Source organism: Taeniopygia guttata, chromosome 19 (assembly GCF_048771995.1).
Source record: "Taeniopygia guttata chromosome 19, bTaeGut7.mat, whole genome shotgun sequence".
Taxonomy (NCBI): domain Eukaryota; kingdom Metazoa; phylum Chordata; class Aves; order Passeriformes; family Estrildidae; genus Taeniopygia; species Taeniopygia guttata.
The window spans coordinates 3,244,282-3,267,382 of record NC_133044.1 but is presented as its reverse complement, the minus strand read 5'-3'; the positions used below and the strand labels follow the sequence as shown (position 1 = coordinate 3,267,382).

The following is a 23,101-nucleotide window of genomic DNA, read 5'->3' as shown; positions in this document are numbered from 1 at the left end:
TTCTGTCCCTTGGGTTTTTGTTTTTTTTTTTTTTTTTAATTGCCATAGGAGTTACACAAAGGCAAGGAAGAAATAGTTTAAATTTAGTAGTAAATGAGGATGACATAACTTTTCAAAGGTAGGATATAGGAGTTATCTGGACAATTAGTTTTTCAGTGAATAATTAATGTATCCTTATGCAAAGTTCATTGTGTTTATCACCTACTTGTCAAATATGTAAAAAACTACTTTAGAAAATTAATTAACCCCCCATTTTTTTTCTCTTCTTAAGATGTTATGACAGGCTTTGTCTCTACAGATACAGAACAAGTCTCCACATATGGAATTCTTCTTAATTTCCATTCTGGAATACTCAGGTATGGTTTGTGCATTGCTCTTCATCAAAACCAGAGTAACTGCATAAATCTTGCTTTAAATCAGAAACAGCTTGAATTAACTGTGAAATACACTAAAATAAAATGTAAAGCTCTTTAGAATATATCTCTGAAATCCTGTTTTTAGCTTGTTTTTATGTTTGTAAGTATAAAAACAAAATAAACCCCAAGGCTTCCACTTCAGCACAGTGGGCTTCAGTCACATATGCATATAATATCATTTATTATACACACCCTCCCCCCGTTTCTCTCTGCCCAGCTTCTCCTTTGTCTCACATTTAATTCCCTGTTTACCTGATGAATTAATTTAAAGTAGTAACCCATTGTAAAAAGTGTTGGTTATTGAAGTTTGGGGTTATGAAGTAGAAAAGCTGTATTTTTTTGTATATAATGTAGTACTGTTGGATGAGCTTCTAAATAAAAACTTCATAAAAATATTTATAAATTCTACATCTGCAGGAGTCTAATTAAGAATAAACAGAGTCATAATCAGCATTATCACAATAGATCTCAAAGTGCTCAGCAAGGTTAATTAAATTACAATTTAAAATTAGATTCTGCATTTATTTATCCCACAAATTACTCCTGAATAACCCTGGACTTCATAAGGAAACCCAACTTTTTATATGAAAAAAGCTCTTAAGAAGTGCTGTGCTCTGAGACTGACAACCTGAGGTGTTTTGCAGTGAGTTTGATTTTCTCTGTTTTTACAAAAGCTTGTTTCTTTTCATAATATGCAGCTTCGTTAATAAATGTTGGATAGACTGTACAGTTCCCCTCATATGGAATTACTTCTCCATCAAGAGTCAGAAATTGAGGATCACCATTCTTTAGTGGCTGCCAGTCTTGATCCTTAGGGAAAGAAAAGAAATAGAATATATTTACTTTCAGGTTTCTGTATATTTTATGTGATTCTTGAGTTAATGCTAATTATGCAAATTTCTGCAGTTTATGGCATAAGCTTTTAAAATAATTCAGTTTCTTTTTAATACATAATTGTGTATATATAATTTTGTGTGTCTGGCCCTCATTTTCAGGGTTCACTGGTGAAGTGAACTAGAAGGAATCTGCAGATGCTCACAATTGATTGAAAACAGACATTCATTTTAGAATTAAAATTAGGTTTATATTTTAAAATATAAGCTATCCTATTGGCTTTTTCTTTATAGTGGTTTTAGGTTCAGTTATTCCCAAGACACTTCCTGAAATAATGAATGTATGACCTTACTTAAAGGACTTAACCCTAGGGGAGGCCTAAAATATTCAATAAAACCCTTTGGTAATATTGGCATTTTAAATATTTATTACTAAAATATACAACAATGTAGCAAAAGCAACACAGGAATAAGTAGGAAGTGTCACAAAAGGAAACTATTCTAGAATTTACCTGTAGTTTAGGATGAATTATTGCAATAATTTCACCATTCTTATTCCTGGGATAATCTACTTTCTCCATTATTTTAAAAACCTCAATTGTGCATGGTGGAAATTCCTTGCCTAGAAAGAATAAATGTAATTTAATGTCAAGGTAAAAAATCTCCTGTTAAAAAGAACATTGCATTATTTATTCTCTGCAGAATGGTTCAAATCATCAGGTTGTCCCCTCAAAGCCAAGTTGTAGAAAGATAGTCCAGTCATGTATTGGGGCATATGAAGTTCAAGTCTAAATTTGCTACTGAAATGTTACTTTTCAAATAAAAAGACCTGTTTTGTAGATGAGGAAATCAATGAAAGTCTGTTTGCTAGTGTTGCACAGCATGGAGTGCTATCAGTGGTATTTAATCTTTACTATTCCAGCACAATAATGGAAGTTCTGACTTACATAACTGTATTATTTTCTTTCTGTAAAAAAAAACCAAAAAAAACCCCCAACCCACTGAGAAAATGTGCTCTGAAATAATTAAAAACACTTATTTTGTCAGAGTGTGTTTTAGGTAGTGCACAGGCCTGACTTGAATTTTTTAATTCTTCCCCCACCTTTTACCTGTTTAACTGTAAAATGTCATTTTTTAAAATATTCTCCTAAAGTAGTCCACTGACATGACACAGGATGCTGTAACCTCTCATTACCTTCATTAAAAAGTTGCACAAAATCAAGGCCATGTTTGACAATCTTCCTCATTTTGTCCAAAACATCAGCTCGAGCAACACCTTGTGGCTGGGGCCCCACCTCCACACCTGTTTGGAGATGAGGGAGATCATTAATGTCACTTAATGTCACCACCACACATCAGCTGCTTACACTGCACAGCAAAAATAAATGTCTGCCGGGTCAGTATTTAATGTTTAAGAGGAATTGTAAAGCACAGAATTATGTGGGGTTTTAAGGCAAGCAAGTCCTTGTCGTATATTATAAATATTTTCTGCAAAAAGTGGGTTAATTGAGTTGAAGGATTTCTGTGTTATGTAATAATTGTGTAAATCAGAACTCTTCAGAAGAATGGATAATCACATCCATTCATTTTGGTAAATATTGCCAAGCAAGCAGCTCCTGGTGCTCAGAGCACTCTGCATAAGGCAGTGAACACATCTGAAAACAGCTGTATTTCCAAATCATTGCTGGTGGGTTGAAAGAGCCTTTAGGTTTGATATTTACCAACAGGATGTTTTGCCACAGAGCGAGTTGTTGCATATTTCAGGCTGGGATGTTCAATCAGCAGAGCAGGACAAGGTTCTGGAGCCAGAGCGTTCTGTGGGGATGGGTTAAAAACGCCTTTGTCATGCAAAATGATTTCAAATGTTGTGCCACAAAAGATTACTGATGCAGAAGTGATTTACACAATGTCTTCAATATGTTGCCTTTATTTCAGGGCCCTCAAGGAAGTAGGACATCTTTAGAAAATGCACAAAGCTGTGTTTGTTGGTGCCTGTTCCATTAAGTGATGCCAGGCAGCTCTGCTGAACCAGAACTGAGCACAGTTCTAGTCCTGAACTGCCAGCAGAGAAAAAAAAATCTCCTCAGCATGGTTCCAAAAGTGAGAACTGAAATACCATAAAGTAGATTTCAACTATTTTATCTGGGGTTAGACTCCAATTCTCTTATTGGCATTTTTGTACTTGAAGCTTCATTCTTGATGACTGCCCACCATTACTCTTCACATAATTTTAGTCAAAAGCTTTTTAGATCTTTGTGTATTTTTAATAAGCCTTTTAAAAGAATACATGTAATAAGAAAAAAAAAAAGTTTGAAAATACTTTGTTTCTAGGGGAAAAAACAAAATTAAAATCCCACACCATTGGCCCAGCCTGGATTCCACCAGTCACTGTCCAGGCCACCAGAATTCAAGCAAATTCTGCAAACCTCACTCTACCAAAACTTATCAGCTTCAGGAACAGCAAAATCAAACAGCTTCTAAAGACACATCACTGATAAGGGAACATTGTCATTACTTACTTCCATTATTTGTTACATCTCTTTATTTAATGAAATTAATGTTTAACTATTTGGCATGTATAACCCAAATTTATCCAAGTTCCTGATAGATCCGTGTGAAAGCAGATTAAACTGCATTAATTTTCAGAGATGTTATTCTAAGTATTCCTCTTTGCCCATCAGTCTTAATAATGTTCATTTTAATACATGAAGACATGATGAGTTTAAATCTGAATTAGCTGATATTATAATCAAATTAATAGTTGCCTCTGATTAAAAAAAGTTCATCCTATCAGTAATGAAATATTTTAAACAGTTTTGCAGAAGAAAAAATAATATATTTAAAGAAACTACAAAATAATATATAGTAATACAACATTACAACTAATAATGTATTTTAATAGTTCATTTAAATTAGTTTTACCTTGATATAATGAACCATTTGAATTGTAAAGTCATCCCTGGAGTTTTCAAGAATAATGGTACCACCCATGTTAGAAGTGGTGTTGTGAAGGTCAAAAATAAGGTCATAGGCATCATCACTACCTTTGGGACCAAATATATGATTGATTTCCTGAGCCCTCCTCACTTCATATGGAATATCTTCCACCACTGGCCTGCTGTTAATATCAGCACAAAGAAATTAGTGAGCTCATTCCACGGCTTTACAGTCAACAAAATACGTATTAGCCTTTTCTTTTTATTTTAAATCCAAAATTGACTGGAGTTGAAATCACCTGTTTAATTACCAAACTTTAAATTGGCTGAATTTGTTGAAGAAATCAAGTATGATTGTCTAGTAATTGTCTTGTTATTCTGTGTCTTGTGCAGAAGGGTATTGGAATTATTTAAGCAAATTTTGGCTGGAAATGACTTATTTCTCCTTACATCCCCAAATTTCCCCTTATGCATAATAAAACTAACTAAAAATTTAGCAACAACACAGAGCACTTCCAAGACTGGATCCCCCTCCTGCTGGAGACCATATTCAGACATCAGTCCATGATGTTTTGCCTTGGTCATCACCCTCAAGGTTTTTTCTAACCTGTTTTATTTCTTGTCTTCTCATGCTCTGACCAGACTTTTTCAGTCTATTCCTTTAGGATCCTTAAAGCTCAGTGAAGATTTTTCTACCTCAAATCTGTTCCTCCAAAGTTTTAATACTTGTAATTTCAGGAGACTCTGTGTATAATATAATCCACCTTTCTGTTTATTAGCCCTGCCTTTGAAATTCAACATTCCTTCACATAAAACTGTTAATTAATACTTTTTATTGAAGCCAATGAGATTTACACTATTGCTTTCAGTAGTAGCAAGATTTTTCTTATTTTGATATCTCCTTTTTCTTATCTTTATCTCCTTTTTCTTATTTTGTAAAATAATTTGTGATGTTGAAGGTTCTACACTTAAGGGACCAGGGAAGGTACTTCAAACACTCAGTAGTGCTGAAATAGAACCAGGCAACTTCATAGTATTTACTGAGAAATAGTAGTTAAAATATGAAGGAAACCTGCAGGTGTCTTAATCTGGTGTTTTTTCAAGTGTTCTGTGTTCAAAGCAGCTGAAACCAAACAAAACTACTTTTTTTTGTATGTTTTTCCAAAGTAAACAATTAGAAGAATGACCTCAACACTTATGTGTATGATCTTATGTGTATCATCTGCTTATTTTAGATCTAATAATCAGCAACAAAATTCTAAGATGAAAAGCCAGATATGTAGGGTAAGAATAACTGCCTGCAAAATATATACAGTATGTATGCCTTTCTGTGATATTCATCTTTGCCTTTAAAACTTTTCTGAAACAGAATTTCCTGGTGAGCAACTATACTAAGATTGTTTATATAGCAAAGTACGCCTCTGGAATAGATGTCTCAAAAGCACAGAAACATCAAATCCTATTAAAAATGTAGAATCAGTTACTATTTTACAGTAATTATAGACAGTATTTCTTTTAAAATAATGAGTCTGTTAAATTATTGAAATTTTTGGCTATGCTTTTGCCTTAGAATAGATTATTTCTAGCTCCGAGTTTTTCTAATTTCAAGTTTTCACCTTTTGCTGTACATAACTGGAATTAAACACACTTCCCTGATTTCTGTGCCATTCTTTCAGATATTCAGATGTTCCTGTTTAATTGCTTTTATCTGCTATTTCTTGTAAGTGTAATTGTATTCAGAAGAGCTTTGAAACTGAATTGCACAAGACATGAGAAATAATGACTCTGACTCAGAACAGTGGTACTCCAATTCACACAAATGCAGCTCATCTAATGCTAATTTAAAATTAGGTTTAAGATCATGTGTTGTTTTGAGACTGATTCTACCAGCAACAGAAGTGAGTCTGTTAACACATGCAATTTGTTCTTTTTTTGGGTTAAAGGTCAGTAATTTCAGATATGTGACTGCACTGTTAAAGTAGTAGGGGAACTTGCGTTCAACATTTTAATCTGGAAAGAATTTTAAAACCCAGAAAAGCAGAACAACAGAAAGCACAACTGCTCTTACCCAAGGCTCTCGGGGTCAAACACCCGGTTGAGATCACAGTCAATGTACCTGGTGCACCTCTCCACAGCCCTGGGGTTGGTGAGGAATGGTTTCACCTGCACTCCTGCTCTCTGGATCTCAGCTCCATCCTGCTGCCAGTGCCTGACCAGGAGCACCCCCGATAATTCATTGCCGTGAGTGCCCCCGAAGAGCCCGACCCATCTCACCGGAGCACACGGGGAACTCATGCTCAAGGAAAACTTCGCTCTGAGGGGAAAAAAAAACAACAAAAATTTCTTTCCAATAGGAGAGTCTTTCTTCTGGTTAGGTCAGACGTGAAAGAAAGTGAGTGGATTTCTCCCAACAGTTCTCAACTCAGTTTTGAGGCGGGATTTTCCAACCTCCCTCCCCAAGGAGCCTCCCCTTCAGTTTCTGTATTTAGTAACATCTCCGAGGCTGTTAATGGCACTGTTCCACAGTCCAAAAGTTAACTCTGGGCAGTCTTTATAATGTATGATCTATAGGGAAATCCTGTGCTAATGAACAGTGGAAAACACTGTTTTTACACTTAAATGTCGGGCATTTTTGCACTGCAAATAGGTGTAACAGGTATTCTCACGTATGTTTGAAGTTCCATAATACTATATTATATAAGGGCAGAATGATTTAAAGTGAGCAAAATCATCAAAATAAGAATCACATCTTGGCTCTAGTCCAGCACACAATGCTGAAACATCAAGTATTTTCATCTAAAAAAAGCCAAAGAACAGCTATGTTCCTCAATGCATGCCGTGGCTTGTACATCCTCTTTTGTTTCAGAAATCCAACAAACAGTGATTAGAAGGAACATGAGCTGAAATTACAGTGCAATTTATCCACGACTGACTTGCCCAGAGTTCTGGCTCTAGTTCTATCTTGGGATCTGCTAACACAGACCTCTAACACATTGAAACAACTTTGCCAGGGACAACTCTCTAACTTTTGCAGTCTTTTATTAAAAAGGAAACGGATCTAGAGCACGATGGGACAATAGTTCTGTTCTCTCCCCAAAAAACTTTAGTCAGCAACTTTTCTTCCATTTCCAAAAGCGTTCAGAAAGGCTTCTGAAGCGCAAGCCAAAGAGCAGCTGTAACTTCCATCCTGAGAATCAAAACATTTAGAATAAAAGGACTTATTAACAGAAAAATAAGCTTTATTTCTGTAAATGACAGAAGTATTTGCAATTGGTATATGACTCATGATATAAACATAACAAATATTAGATTGCAAGAGAATAAAGAATGTTTATTGAACAATTCAATTTTGTTAAGATTATACTCCAGTGACTGAGAGAATATTTGACCCGTGCCTGAAAGACTTTATATCCCAGGCTGACAGACTGTAGGTCTAGGAAAAGCTAAGCATGGGATTTAACTAGAATAGTTCTGCCAGGAATATAATTTCTACAAAAATTATTCTTTGTTTTGGTTCACACATTCAGATTTTGCTGAACCTTACAGTGAGTTAATACAGAGCGGCTGTTTGCTTAAATACTCAACTGTATTATTCTGTACTTGGGAGCTGTCAGATATTTAATCAGAATAGGTAATTTATTAAACAAAGCAGTAAAGTTGCATTTTACAGCACTGGACAGTCTGTACTGGCCTTTGATCCCTGTCTCTCTTCAGCAGTGGTGCCAGAATGAGGAGTGACACAACACCCAAAAACACAACTCACACTCTTATTCTGGGTTTGCTGAATTTAAACACAGCAGCAGCTTGAAGACTAAACAGCAAAATGCAAACATGCAGGGCTGGAACATTTAGTTTATCTTTTATTCCTGCTGGCACTGTAATGGTTTTAATTCCTTCCAAAGCACTGAATGAAACACAGAGATGTCTGTTCACTTAATTAACATGCAAGAAGTTTGTCTCCTAAGAGTGTTTTTAGGATAAAGACAGTGAATTTCCAAACATGAATTTAGGAACTAAACACATGGAAGCTTCTTTTATCCCTTTAGAGGAGTTCCTATCCAAACACTTTAACTCCTGGTGTCCCAGGACCTGCCAATTTGGGAATTAATGGAAATTCACATAGGAATGGAATTCACACAGGAAGTTTTCACTCTTCAGAGTTAAACGCTGGGACCCATCCCTTATTCCAGTGCTTTGCCAATACTCACACTCTGAAAAAGGATGTGGGATATTTAGTTTAGTAAGAATCCAGATTGGTTTGATGTGCTACATACAGATCTTTGGGAGTGTTTCTGAAGGAAAATGTTTATCAAACAGGACAAGATCCAATCGTGCCAAGCACTCGGATTTTAGACAGGAACGAGCCATGTGTAAAAGCCAGAACAGCTGAAGAGTCCACACACTTCTGGAGATTCAGCTCCTGCCTCGGGCTCTCTGAGGGTGACACCGGTTCCTCGGGGCCGGGGTAATTAATGAAATCGCACCGAAGGGGTGATTAAAGGGGTTTTGTGTCTCCCAGCCGGGCGCGGCCGCTCCCGCCGTGCCCTCAGCGGGTGGGAACGCGGCTTCGCCTTCCCGCCATTTTCGCGCCGCCTCAGGCGCGAGCGCGCGGACGAGCGTCCGTTATTTTTGGCGGGCTGCGCCTGAGGGCTTCGCGTGAGGGCTGAACCCTCGGGGCTCACCCTCAGCCCCGTCCCTCCGGGCTGAACCCTCAGCGCTGAACCCTCGGGGCTCACCCTCAGCCCCGTCCCTCCGGGCTGAACCCTCGGGGCTCACCCTCAGCCCCGTCCCTCCGGGCTGAACCCTCGGGGCTCACCCTCAGCCCCGTCCGTCCGGGCTGAACCCTCGGGGCTCACCCTCAGCCCCGTCCCTCCGGGCTGAACCCTCGGGGCTCACCCTCAGCCCCGTCCGTCCGGGCTGAACCCTCGGGGCTCACCCTCAGCCCCGTCCGTCCGGGCTGAACCCTCAGCGCTGACCCTCAGCCTCAGCCCGGTAAGCGCCTACTCTCAATATGGCCCTGACCCTCAGCCCCACTCCCTCAGAGCCTGAACCTTCAGGGCTCACCCTCAGCCCCGTCCCTCCGGGCTGAACTCTCAGGGCTGACCCTCAGGGCTGACCCTCATCCTGGTAAGCGCTGACTCTTAATATGGCCCTGACCCTCAGCCCCACTCCCTCAGAGCCTGAACCCTCAGGGCTCACCCTCAGCCTCATCCCTCAGCGCTGACTCTCAACGTGGACCTGACCCTCAGCCCCACTCCCTCAGGGCCTGAAATCTGCAAAGAGCAGTTGCATCTTAGGCATCCACCTATGCATCTTCTAAATTCAGTACAGCTGCTTCTGTGTTTTAGGGCTTCTGTTCGAAATGATGCCAGTCACTGGAACTGCAGTGTTAAGAGAAACTGCCATAAAATCACGTGAAATTTGTATGTGTTTGCAGCATTAATTAGTTTGCTTTGTTTATCTGACTTCCATACAGCAAATTTGGAGAAATCAATACATTGCTGCCTGTTAAGATTCAGCAAAGAAATGAAAAGGAGCTTAGCTGACACCTCGGCTCGGAGCACAGCAGGTACCAGCCCTTCTTATGTGTTTATGCCTCATTATACTTTTATAGATGCATAAAATATATTTATATATGTAGTATTCATACAGGATATTCAGTGCTTAGCCCTACATCCCCATTTCCTAAGTGGACTTGCATGGGTTACCTGTTTATTGCAGCACAGGGAGAGATTTTAGATGGATTCAGGGAACTGGTCACTGAGGGAAAGTTTCATTCATGGGATTATACGCAGGACAGAGGGCTGGGAACATAAATTCTGTGAGGGAATGGCCTTTTATGTGTTTATGAAATGTAATTCCTATGTGTATTGTAAAATAATTAAGTAATTTTACTTGTTTTAAGTGTGGGTTGTGTATTCTTTTGCTGTTAATATAGCATTACTTAAATTTTAATTTTAGGTTGTCTGCCTGTACCACTGTTCAATCAGAAAAAAAGAACCAGACAGCCCCTTACTTCAAATCCACTTAAAAGTGAACCAGGTACTGGTTCTGGGACTTGTAGTTATGACTTCTCTCCCTCATCATTCGGTAAATAAGACTTTTTCTCTTTTTTTTAACTGCCTCTAAATCCAAATAAATCTTAACTTCCTGATTGTATGCTATGAAATCAGACATTGTCTTTATCAAGAACTATATGCATCCTTTATATCTATTTCTGAAAAGTTCATTATGTAAAAATTGTCCTCCAGGAAATTTCTTTCTCCTTTGTACAATTGAGCTTTTTATACTTCTTGCCTAGAGGGAGTTTGACTCTTTGTGTGATAGAGAATGAAGTAGCAGTGGCATTTAAATAGAGTCTCTTGAAACTGACCTTTTGTTTTCAGCTGATTTCAATCAACATTCAAGTCCTGTGTTACAAGAAGAAACATTTGTAAGATGGCTTTCTTGTAGTTCAGAAAGGAACGTCTGTTCTGCAAACTGGGCTTGGAAAGGACAGTGCAGAATTCTGCTTTTAGTGCTTTCATTATGTTTTACTTGTAATAAAGTTTAAAAGTTTTCTTATTATAAAATTTCTGTTGCTAATATGTCTAATGTTTGAAACTGAACTATTGTCTAGAGAAGAAACCTACTTGTTAGAAGTTGTCTTATAATTACAAATATCAAAGGATCACATTCTCCTTTTTTTCTTTTTTCTTCCTCCTTCCTATGTGGGCCTGTTTGTGGAACATTAAGTAGAGTTAGAGGCCTACAAAGACTTCTTACCTTTCAGGCTTTTCCATATTTATTGATATTCAGTCCTTTGTCTTTTGAAAATTAGGCTGGGGAACTGCAAAGCCAGAAGGGGATGAACTGCAGAAAGCATCAAACAGTGGGTATGTAAAAAGCAAGTTATTTGTTGCTTTTAAAATTTTTATTTGGATGTTAATTGTTTCATGAACAATCCATGTGTGTCTTACAATAAAGCTGCTGCTGTGTCACTGATACTTTAAACTTGTCTTTGAAAGCCAAGCAGAACATCCGATGGCTCCTTCCCTTATGAAACCACCAAATGCATCAAAGTTTAATTTACCAAATGCTGGAAAAAACTTGTCTGCCTGCAGGTTGGTGAAGCCTTTAATGTCTATTATCCTTCCTTTTTGTTCTTATGTGAAAATGCATCTCACATATGCCTGTAGCAGTCAAAGAAACCTTTTAATATCACTCTCAGAGGAAACCTTGTTTATTTTATTTTAGAGTTATGAAAATATGTGAATTTTGGCTCAGGGAAGATCCCTTACACAGGGCAGGACAATAACTGAGCAGGGTTTTAAGGCCAGTTTGTCACATGGATCGATGCACAGGTGTAATCACTGGCCTGTATGTGGATAAATTTGGTGTAAACCCAAGTGAGTTTGGAAGTATTTGAAGCTAAAACAACAATTTATGGATTTGTTTTATATACTTTAATCACATAGCTCAGTATTCAGAAGAGGTACTGTGATACTGAACTGTTGTATTGCAGGAACAGAAATGAATATACTCCTTTAGGTAAAACAGCAAATTCAAGATCTGATAATGGAACTTCTCAGAAGTCTGAGAACTTTTCAAGCAGTTTGAAAGCTGTCCAGCAGCAAAAACACCCTGACAGTCGTAACCCATCCCAGCTCATCAAAACAGACACATCCAAAGGACAGTGGCCAGTGAAACCCAGCACTGTGGCAAGAGGTCTGCAGGATCATAGTCCAGCATATAAATTTAACAACAATACTCAGCAAAATAAAATGAATGAAAACCAATTTGGCTGTGTCCCAGAAGATAAAAATCAGGTAAAACCTGTGGGCAGGGTTAATAGGAAAGACACAAAAGCAGTAAAGAAAGAAAACTGGTGGAAGATGGTGAGGTTTTCATCAGGCCTTAGTAAAACCTGGACTTTCTGGAAATTTAGAATTGAGATTTTCATACTGTAATAATCTAAAATACTCAGTAAAGTGGCAGGGTTTTTTTTTTAATGTTCTGAACAAATGCTCTAATTTTAATGTAATTATTGCCTACTTAACATAATAAATAAATGCCTATGTGCCCTTTGAAATTGCAAGTGTGTGTGTCTAACTTAAACTTTTGTCTTCATCTGAAAGGAAATTTCATCATCTCAAGTGAAAACTAAAATAAAAAAGAATTCTTTGCGAATCCTGTCTGCAGTCATTCAAAGTGTGAGGCACTGGAGCCAGTATGCCTATAAAACTGCACTGTTATTTGAAGTTTTAGGTAAGCAGTATAATAATATAATCTGCTAAGAATGCTAGGGCAAAAACAAGTGGGAATTTTTCAATAGCTGAAATACTTAAACCCGCAAAATATTGGCATAAGCACCATCTAATTTCCCTTCCATTCAGCTATCAAAGGTGACTGAAACAGGTACAAATTTAACACTTCAGTCAACCTCCAACATCAAGTTTTTCTGTTCTGTTTCTTTCCTTGTTTTAGAACATGTTAGAATAAATTTTCCTGTTTAGAAGGAATCTTCTGTAGAGTGATACAGTTTCACAAAAATTTTTAATACTATTAATCCTGGAATGATTAATTTTTGCTTAATGGACAGGCACACTGGATTCTGCAGTCACGCCTGGAGCATATGGGGCAAAGAACTTTCTTCTGAGAGACGGAAAGGAGACCCTGCCTTGCGTGTTTTATGAAATTGTGAGTATTCTGTGTCCACACATAACAGTCACCACTAGCTCCAATCCTTTTTGTGAATGCAAAAAGAAAACATTAATTCACAGTGCAAAAGGCAGGCTGAATGTTTTTACCATATTGTTCCCAATTTAGAGCAATAGTCACTGCTTAGGCATCCTCAGACTTCTGTTTCAGAAAAACAGGTGGGACTTTGAGTTTAGATTTTAAGTAGCTGGTAACAGGAACAAAGCTGATGTAAAGACCTGCTGTTTTACATAGCCCTCAGAAACCAGCCATGTGGAAAGCTTTTATGTGAGGTGATATAATTGTTTTATATGTTTTATTATGCTTTGATGAAGGACCGTGAGCTTCCACGACTCATTAGAGGTCGAGTGCACAGGTGCATGGGAACCTATGATGCAAAAAAGAACATTTTCAAGTGCGTCTCTGTAAGACCAGCAACTGCTCAAGAACAGAACACTTTCCAAGACTTTGTTAAAAATGCAGATGTTGAGATGACAGCATATGTAAAAACTATGAATGAAATGTAAAAGTCAAAATGGTTGTCCAAACCCCAGTTTTAACTGTTATCTAAAGGCTGGACATGCTACAATATTTACCAAAACTACCAGTGAAAATCTGGTTAAACATTTGAAAATATCACTGTCCTGTGTTATCCAACAAATGCTGTGTGGTGTTCATTGGGTTCCCATTTATGTGTTACCTGATTCATGTTTTTTTTAAAAAATAATCAGTATAATACCTGTATAAAATAACAACAGACCCTGAGGCTGTAGGAAGATTCCCAAGGACACAGAGGAAGTAGAAAGAAATAATTATTTGAACACAGAACTTCCTTGTCTTTGCCATAGAAATATCTTTCATGACAGATGGACCATGTACATGTTTATGTGCCTTTGCCTTCAAACACTACCTTTCATAGGTTATTCCTGCTGTTCCTATTTCCTTTTCCTCTACTTCAGAAGCTTTGTAGCAGGTCTCTTGGGAATTGCAAAACAAAAGAGTTGTCAAGAAAATAGCAAACAGTATGGGGATTTTTAAAATTATTTTATTATACAGTGTTGGCAATTGGAAATTTCACATTTAAAATAATTGAAATATTGTATCCAACAAGTCAAATACAGAAAACAGTTAATATTCTAAAAAGGAGCCAGCTAGTCAACGCAGAAACACATTAATGGAAAATACAGCTTTTAGTTACACTTAAAAAATTATATATTTAGAATAAAACTTGAACCTGGTCCAGCAAATTGTAACAGGAAAACGCTTTTACACAGTTTAACGCGCAGACAGTCTTTATTTTAAAAAGTGATCTGTCAGTGTGAGCACAGGCATTGTCAGCAACAGGTGAGATCTAAAGGATGTGCTTTACCAGCTACTGCAAGGATCACTGGAATTATCACCACACCTCCAGTGTGAAGCGTGCTCAGAGCATGGATGCTTCAAGGAGGGTTTTGCCAATCCAGTGGTAGAGGTCATGTACACGTGTTTGATTTATTTAAATATTATAAAAATGTTATAAAATGTTAAAGGAAGTTCCTAATGGAAGCATTAGCTTGACTCATAAAAGGTGCAGAATTTTGTAGGATGCAGAGGTTGATGATTTGCACAACAAAAGTTGAGCTTTAAGAAGTAAAGGATTTGGTAGAGCAGTGTTGTGAATTTTAAGACTGCTGTAACAGTAATTTAAAACTGCTTCCAGTTAAGTGATTGATGCTTCCAGTTTTGCACATGTGAAACGTATGTTAATAAGTGACAGGAATAGGTCCTTTGTCTACTAGATACGTTATGGCTGTTAATTAATTTTTCTTTTCAGGAAGTGTTTAGATCTTTGCAAAAGTTTCTATTTGACACTAACAAATCACTTTTTCTAGTGAAACATTAAGTGAACAGTCGTAAACATTACACAAAACAAAAAATCCTACTCATTACAGTTTATACACACTACTCAACATTTTTCAGTTGTTGGGTGATTTTTTTTTCTTGACCATATTGATCCTGTCTTGTATAATGGTTCTAGTGTAAAGGCACAGGTTGGTTAGGAAAGAAAAGCCTGCATCTCTGTCTCTCTACTTTGTGGTGATTATTTTCTTTTTGCATGTTGTTTGTTATTCCTCACTTTTCTGACTCTTACATGAAAATTATTAATCTCAGCCATTCATTAAAAAAAAGTGTAAGACATCACTGAAAAGCACATTAATATACAGAAGTGACTGAAATTTATTCTTCTTACTTTAGGGCATTCCTTCAGCCTATTTTGTTAAATATTTGGAGGATTTAATTTCTCAGTCCCTGTGAGCAAAAATGCAGAGCACTCATGCTCTCTTTCTCAGTGTACTTAATTCTGCATTGGAATCTGCATTTTCAAAAAACTTGCTAAGTTTGTGTGCAGAAATTGCTTTTAGAGTGCATGAAAATGTAACAACAGGACAATTATTCTGGAAAACAATGCAATGCTCCATTGAAGTTTAGAAGGGTGAGGAATGTAAACAAGACTGCAGAAGTCTTTGATGTATATTAAAATAACACAGTGATTGTTCTGTTTGCATTTTCTTATACATCCTCAACATGTCTCTGTCTGTCCCTTCATGTACACCTTCCATTAAAAAAAAAATAAAAATTCAGGAATAAGTTGGACTCAGCTAAGTGAAGAATAATAAATTTGATCACCTGGTTTGTGCCAAAATACAAAACTAAGAAGTACACCTCTGAATTAAATATAATCTATGTGATTTTTCTTTTTAATAAATAATAGAAAATAAAAGATGAGAATAGAACTACAATTAAAATTTTATTTTAAATGAAAACACACAGCAGTGGTGTGAGATTAGAACCCAATGTTTCTTTTGCTTAAGGCAATCAAGTGCACTTATTTCAATGCTTGATAATAATGAATTCAGTGCTGTTGTGGAAATCAGACCCCACAAAATTTCCATACAGACTAATGAAATATGGCCATTTCTACTTCTGACACAGCATCAGATTTTTGCTGGTCATGTTCAATAGCATTTCACTTCACTTTTTTGTTTTACCATCTGGACTCTGAATTGCAATGGAAATACTGGAATTAGTTCATTCTGGCTTGTATTATCACTACAGATAAGGGCAATTGGGCACAGACATTTTTGTACAAAGAGATTTTTTTCTTTTCAGCCTTAAAACAACAAAACCAAAAATCTACAGCTGTCATTGTTCAAAACTTTTTGTTAAAGTCCACTTAGAATTATAATTTAAGAAATACCGAGAACAAATTCTTAGGATTTTTTTTTTCCCTGTTGTTAAAGTATTAAATCATCATGAAGCCATTGGAAGTAGTTGGAGCTCTCAGGAAAAAAAAAAAGAAATTTCAATTTTACCCAAGACTTCATGAAGATATATCTATATCTTGGCAATTAGAGCAGAAATAAAAACTGTGCCCAGAACTTACAATATGCAGGTGCTGCTAATATATACAGATTAAAAAGAAACTTTTCTTGTATACAATTATTTTTAGCTATCAATCTTAATTTTAGGCTGTGGCTACTAGTAGGTGCTTTTTCACTAATCAAAATAATTGTAACAAAATATCATTATTGATTTTAAAGTTACGGGGTTCATAAAAGTTCTGACATTTCACATTATATCAAAAGTGAATTGAAGCTTTTAAGACTCACAATTTTGAGACACAAAAGAAACTGGGAGGTAGACAGATGTTTTGAGGATAAACTGATTTTTTTTTGTCTAAGGCAGTATGCCATTATCTGTTTAGAGCAGTGTAAAGGCTGCTGATTAATCCTATTTCAATTCCAGAGTGTTCACTGCTCGCGCTCACGGAAGACTTTCAATGCACTTTTGGCCTTTGTCAATCTGACCTTCTCTTCCCCATCTCCTCTCCTCTCTTTAGCAACACAGCCAGCTAGAAGTGCTTTAATAATTTCTGCCCATTAGTGTAGACAGGAATGTTGTTCTTAAACAGTAATAAAATACTATAAAATTGTAGGTATTGGAGTTGGAGATATGTGCTCTTTTGGTGCATATTTTGCAAAGAATGGTAAAAAGACAGACAACATGACCCCAACAATTGCCAGCATGTACCCCCATCCAATCTGGCAGTCTCCTGCATAGTAGATGTCTGAGTTCTCACAGAATCTCTTCACAGTAGCAGAGTTGAAACCAAAAGGGTAAACCAAAAGCCCAGAAGCCATTATGAACACTAGAGAGGAGAAAAAAAATCACACCAGTTATTATCAAACATTAATTCATTTGGAAAAAAGAGTCCTTATTTTAGAAAGACAAATATATATTATATTAAAATCAATGGGAAAAGACATAGCTTATAAAACCCCCTTGTGATTGGCAGATTATCCTTCTTTTCATAATTACCTCTTGTGAACAGCAGTGGTGTGACAAGGCAGCAAGTTGGGATTTTTTTCATGAGAACTCTTGCCATTAAATAACTTCAGAAACGCTGTGATCCAAATTATGTAGCCATGTAAAAAGTAAGGTGGTTCAGATATAATGGAATCCAGAGGAGAAGAATTCCTAAGTTGGCAGATTCCAAACCAGCTTCACTTTCTTCTCAACAGCATTTTTGTGCTTGAGACAAACAATTACTTTGTTATGCCAAATAGAAACTTTCAATGAAAGAGTTCAAATACAGTTTTTTAGATTCTGCTCATGAGGTTCTGATAATGTGAGACTCATTAGTACTGACTCAAATTGTTTAAAACATCCTGCATTTGACAACTGATGAAAAACAATAGCATCTATCTTCTTTTTATTTATTTATTTTATGTCTCTTGACATTGGAAAGTCAGGCTTGCCTCCTGCAATTTACCCTGCATTATCCATTGGATTTTAATGGAACTTAACAGATTTTAGTCTTTAAGGAATCCATGTCATATTCAAATATCAACTTACGCAGGTAGTTGAATCAACAGCAGAACCACTTTTCCAGCTTTGAAGACTGCCCAAGGTATAATCCATGAGTAAGATAAAGATGCATGAAAATCCCCAAGGAACACCTCTTGGAACCTGATTCTGCCCAGCTTGGAAGTGGACAGGGGCTAAGCCAGGCTGGTGAGGGGGGTTACACCATCTTTTGTTTGAGAGAGCACAGAGAAACCACGTTTTCTTTTCTATCCCTTCTGCTAATCAATAACCACTGTATTTAAAATCTCTACTTTATTTTAAAAGGCTTTATTTTATGTACTAAAAAGATACTGTGGAGCAGTCCCTTTTCCTCTCTTCCCTTTTTTCCAGGACAGTGTTTTGTTCAAATTCAGGGTAGTGATTCAAGAAGCAACCAGAGTTAACAGTTATGTTTGAGCTGATAGATAATTCATAACCAGCAAACATCTAATGAAACATTAGGAATATAAAACAAACACTGTGTGCTATTCTCTGTGTTTGTGATTGCCTTTCAGGTAGAGCATGTGCATATTACTCCAATTATAATATTGGAGAGGCTTAATCTTAAAAGTACCCACTAAAAAAGGGCAATCACTCATTTATCTTTTTTAATTAAAAAACACTTGAATTAGCTTGAGCGCTAGATGAAGTCCAAAAGTTTAACACACAGCCTGTTGAGTCCCTGAATAATTTGAATTAAACTTTTCTTTCTAGTCCAATGGAACTGCTGAGTTAATCCCTTGTAGAAAACAATAAGGTGAAGAAAACGGAAATTAAAAGGAGAGAAAGTGGAGCAGCAGCAAAGTCTGTTTCCTTCTGGGTGTGTCACATATGGGTACAAAGAGAAGCTGCCTTCCAAGAGATGGAACTCTCTGAGCACCAAGTGTTTCACCCACTCCAGCAGCCACCCTCTTTCCTTTAAACCTCAGGAATGATTTTGCAGTGGTTGCTGTGGCCTTTTCTCTTTCCAAGCACAAGGTGGGTGAAAGGTGCTGCTGCAAGAGCCAGTGAGGGAAAAGTCCTTCCCAGCACAGGCAACATCCTGAGCCAGGCTCACAATTCCTGATCCTCCAGCAGCTGCCCCTGCTGGGGGTGCCCAGGGCAGGGAGAGCTCCTGGAGCTGAGATTTCAGCAGCTGTGGCCCTGCTTTTAGGGCCTGACAGTAACCAGACATGCTAAAGCTGAATACAAGGAAGTTGTGTTATGCAGATTTTCCTAATTGCATATGCGACACCCCTAAAAAATATAAATGAAAATACAGTAAAAATGGGGCTAAACCAGACAAGGACAAGGGGTGATAGTTTAAAATTAAACCAGGGTGGACTCAGAGTAGATAGAAGGAAGAAGTCTTTCATGATGAGTGTGGTAAAACACCAGCACAGGCTGCCCAGAGAGGTGGTGGATGCCCCATCTCTGGAAGCATCCAAGGTCAGGTTGGACAGGGCTCTGAGCAATCTTGTCTAGTTGAAGACATCCCTCTTTGCCGCAGGAGAACCTCTACAGGTCCCTTCCAACCCAAACTATTCCATTATTCTGTCAGCTTATTCAGTAAATGTCACTGAGCTTTCCCAAAAGAGCTGAAGGGCCAGCACAGCCTGAGAGCCACATGACACTTGCACACCCAGGAAAATTCCAGATGGCAGAAACATGGGAAATAACTCCAAAAAAGGGAGATTTTTCCTACTGCTATTTACAAGAGTGTTAAACCACAACCAAACCCTGTTAATCCCTGGACCTGTGCAGTTGTAGGTTCACTCTGACACAGTTGAGATGTGGAACAGGGGCTGCCCAAGAGCCTGTGGTGCACAGGGGGTGCTCAGCACAGCTCCCCTGCAATCCAGGCTGCTCCACTGCACCAGGAATGTTGAAATAGCCCTGGGGTGCAAGACCTTCTGTGAAAAAAAAAAAGCAACCAAAAAAAACCAAATTGGAAACAATCCTTTTAGCGATAAAATCCTTTCCTAACTGTTAAATTTCACTGGTTTTCTGACACTGTCTCAACCCTTGCTCTGTTTCACATATCTGTTCCAGATATGTTTTCTTTTTGATTGGGTTACACAGAATTGTTTTGAAGGCTATGTTTTACAGTGTTTTGATTGCCACTTGGTGCTGATGTTGCGTGGTGCGATTTAATGGAAGCAGCTTTATTTTTTTTCCTAGGCTAGAAATAATCTGTCACAGCTAAACGTATATGTTCACATATCAAACGGGCTAAAAAGTTACCCATGGTTTCATATCCTCAGGCATGTCATAGAATGACCTCATTATTCTCATTTAGGTGCCCTCTTTCTTACAAAGGCTCCAAATATTGAACAGTCCGTTATTACCCGCAGAAGCCGAGCTTTCAGGCGTGGTGCTAATGACTGCTTAATGGTGCTGTCTGTCAGAGCACAGCGAGCTGGGACAGCACACAAAGGAACAGTGGGGCTCCATTTAGGCTCCTCTGTAACACTCACGCCTCTGAACGGCTTTCCAACAACAAACATCACTTTCAAAGGTGTCAGAACACAGCAGCGAGTGCATCTCCCCCTTCTGCGTGCTGTAATCCTGCTGTCACACAAGGTGATGAGGCCACACAACATATTGGGGTCTGTTCTGCAGCATGAAACCTCTGGGGTGTGAGAGGACTTGCTAGTAAAATGCATAATTGAGGGTTTTTTTAACATGGCTTGATAATTTGATTAATCTCCCATCAGCTGTGAAGTCTGCTTAAAAAGTGCTCTTGTTTTGTTTTGTTATGTGCCACACAGGTGTTTGTTATTGCTGGGTTCTCCCCACCTGAGCCCTCTGTAGTAACTCACAGCCACTGCTGGTGGCAGACCAGGGACAAGGCCAAGCACATTGGTTCAACAGTAAGTCATATTTTATTTCTACTTTCTAATCCCAAACAGTTACAGTCTCGTTCTCTTTGCTTCCCTGGTGTCCTACAGCCAGATGGTAAATGGCACTTTCTCCTCTGAAGGGTTTGCCAGCCAAGGCCTGGTTTTATTTTTAAAAAGTAGGTTGGTGAATTGGTTGCTTTCTAAATAACTTTAATAGGAATAAGGTATTCTTTAAAAGGAGGACACTTCTCTTTAGGGGAAACAGTGCTATTCTAGGAAAAAATTGTAAATTGTTGGTGAAAATACTGAATCAGTGACACTTCTAGTTGGGGAAAATAGCATTTTCTACTATTTTAAAATTAATAATATATAACTCTTTGTCATTGCAATGGTTTATTCATTTCATTAAGCTTCTGTACAAGTGTTTAATTATTTAAATATCTCACACCATTTTCAAGTTGATTTTAAACCAAAGCAAAGCAATGCAGTTCTCTGGAGTGTGTGCAGAGGGCACCAATGTACAACACTCTTAGATACCATGGCAAAAAAAAGGCTATTTCTATTCCACTTCTTTTGGCAAGACTGATGGAGTTTCCAACATCTGAAACACAATAATTGAATCGTTTTTTCTATTGTGAAGCATGAATGTTTAAACTGGACTAAGCTTATGTTTATCTTCCATACTAATGTTGAAATGGATGGAAATCCAAAGGTGGCTCACAAACACAGAGAGCAAAAAAACCTATTTTATTTTGTGTTTGTTAATATGTTTAGGTGATGTGTAGTAGTGAAATATTCTGTGTGCATGAGTTCTCTTCCTGAAATTACCTGCTGTAAGAAGGTTAGTTTGTCTTAGGAATTTAATTTGCTTACTTTAGGAGTGTATTATATTCCTGATACTTGTGACAATGATGGATTAATTGCAAGCTTGTGGAACATATCAGATAATCACTGGAATTAGGGTTGAATCATAGGCAAGCAAGGGTATTATTCCAACCCTATTACAGATTGTCACAGTCTTCTTGGAAGATTTTTATTGACAGAGCTTAATCTACCAAAGCAATTTTCACTCATTTCATCAAGAAGTTTCCTCTTACATATAATCCATTACCTCCCTTATTAAACCTGGCAGTTCTTCATATGCGCAATCAGTTGGCTTGGACCTTTCAGCTTCATACATTTTATTCACCTAATAATTTTATTAGCTGCTCTCCAGCTTTTCATTACTTACATGATCTTAAATGAGAAAGCAGGTGCTGATCCAAAGCCACAGACAACTTAACACCAAGCAGAAATACAGGTAACAGGGAAAACCTGGCAGCCAAACACAGCCAGACATCTTCAAAAAATCACCTCTTGTCCTACTGCCCTGCCTGGCCTGCACTCAATCCTTCCCAGCACTCTTCCCAAATAAATATTTTTGTAGCATGCCTGAAGGGTTTCTATATTTGGGGTATTTTGGATAAATTCTCTTGTACAAAAAGGAGGTACCTACATTTCTTTTCCATATCTATCCCTTGAAGACAGTGCTAAGTAATATTCAAGATTTTTGTCAGTTATAGCTGCACATCAGTGTACAAATAGAAACAAGATGGAATTCTGGGCTTATCTGAAAATTAATGATTTCCTTTTGACTACTTCAGGAAAGGAGGAATTACCCAGAGTAATTTGGGGAGAGCTAAAATATATCTAAAATCAGCAGGCATCGTTTCAAATGCCTATTACATATAAATAAAACAAAGGAAAGTGACCTCTCAAAATGAAAGAAACCAGACTAAAATCCTACTGTTATAACAGCTGAACTTTGGAGGTTGAGGCAAACAAGGACACTTAAATGCCATTCTGCTCTGCTGAACTCATGGCAGGTGCATGTCAGGTACCTGGAGTTCAAACTCTTGGAAGCAGCCCTAGCAATTATTCCCTCCAAGGAAACCAAAAGGAAGAGCAGGAAAAAGGGATAATAATGCCCATATTCTTGGTATAAAGATGTAGCTGCCTTCCTTTGTATCTGAATAAAGAGCTGGAACTCCTAACAATGGCCCAACTACTTCTAACATATCACACTTTAGGTCTTCTTTGTAAAGAATTATTCCACTGGTGTCATTTCAGTCAAACATGTTGTGATTTGAGGAGCTTCTATCAGTGCTGGGCTAGTGCCAAAGGAGTAGATTATAGCAGTTCCTATTCTGGCTTTTCTAAATGGTGCAACTCACAAGTTAGCACTTAGCAGCTGTAATATAAATGTAGTTATAACAAGAGCTGTGTAGCTTGTCAAACCCCTTTGTAGCTAACAAAGGGAATGAATTTGTTTGTACAGTGTCTCCAAACTCTGTGTTTAAGAAAATGCTGAATCTGTGACTCCAGCTCACAAGCTAAGGAGCTGCATGAGATATACTAGGTTGTATTCTTATGTATGTACATACATGCAAAATTATAGGGAACTATGTGTATATCAAAAGCTGGGCAATGTTTTCCATTTCAGTTTATTTGGATTTAGCTGAGGTAGATAGGAATACATTATTTTAAAT

General features: G+C 37.7%; 3 protein-coding genes across 7 annotated transcripts in view; 1 reads left to right on the top strand and 2 right to left on the bottom strand.

Annotated features, from left to right (window-relative positions):
* Positions 1-14: 14 nt before the first annotated feature.
* Positions 15-6,916, bottom strand: ASPA (aspartoacylase). The gene is made up of 6 exons (XM_002195940.6): positions 6,254-6,916; positions 4,172-4,367; positions 2,971-3,064; positions 2,445-2,552; positions 1,762-1,871; positions 15-1,226 (listed from the first exon to the last, which is right to left on the bottom strand). Exons 1-6 carry the CDS (start codon positions 6,478-6,480, stop codon positions 1,014-1,016), a joined length of 948 nt encoding a protein of 315 aa, XP_002195976.5. The 5' UTR covers positions 6,481-6,916; the 3' UTR covers positions 15-1,013.
* A 671-nt stretch (positions 6,917-7,587) lies between these two features.
* SPATA22 (spermatogenesis associated 22) overlaps positions 7,588-23,101 on the top strand; it is a 65,829-nt gene continuing 50,315 nt past the window's right edge. For 2 of the 5 annotated variants that reach the window (XR_012058696.1, XR_012058694.1), the window contains exons 1-9: positions 7,588-8,650; positions 9,662-9,754; positions 10,147-10,275; positions 11,006-11,060; positions 11,193-11,288; positions 11,690-11,993; positions 12,303-12,432; positions 12,767-12,864; positions 20,502-20,603. Coding sequence is in view for 1 of the 5 variants with exons in the window: in XM_030288265.4 (XP_030144125.4) it covers positions 9,712-9,754; positions 10,147-10,275; positions 11,006-11,060; positions 11,193-11,288; positions 11,690-11,993; positions 12,303-12,432; positions 12,767-12,864; positions 13,200-13,391 (1,047 nt within the window). In the remaining 4 variants the exon portion in view is untranslated. The other 3 variants (XR_012058697.1, XM_030288265.4, XR_012058695.1) reach the window with 3 other exon arrangements.
* Positions 13,890-23,101, bottom strand: part of LHFPL7 (LHFPL tetraspan subfamily member 7) — a 57,474-nt gene continuing 48,262 nt past the window's right edge. Inside the window, exon 3 of the mRNA XM_030288269.4 lies at positions 13,890-17,053. Coding sequence (XP_030144129.1) covers positions 16,827-17,053 — 227 coding nt within the window. The 3' untranslated portion in view covers positions 13,890-16,826. The remainder of the gene's footprint in view (positions 17,054-23,101) is intronic.

Coding starts and splice junctions, on each gene's coding strand:
- ASPA (XM_002195940.6), bottom strand. CDS start 6,480: ATGAGTTCCCCGTGTGCTCCGGTGAGATGGGTCGGGCTCTTCGGGGGC. Junction 4,368..6,253: donor TTTGACCCCGAGAGCCTTGG/GTAAGAGCAGTT, acceptor TGATATTAACAG/CAGGCCAGTGGTGGAAGATA. Junction 1,872..2,444: donor TGTGCAACTTTTTAATGAAG/GTAATGAGAGGT, acceptor TATTCTTTCTAG/GCAAGGAATTTCCACCATGC.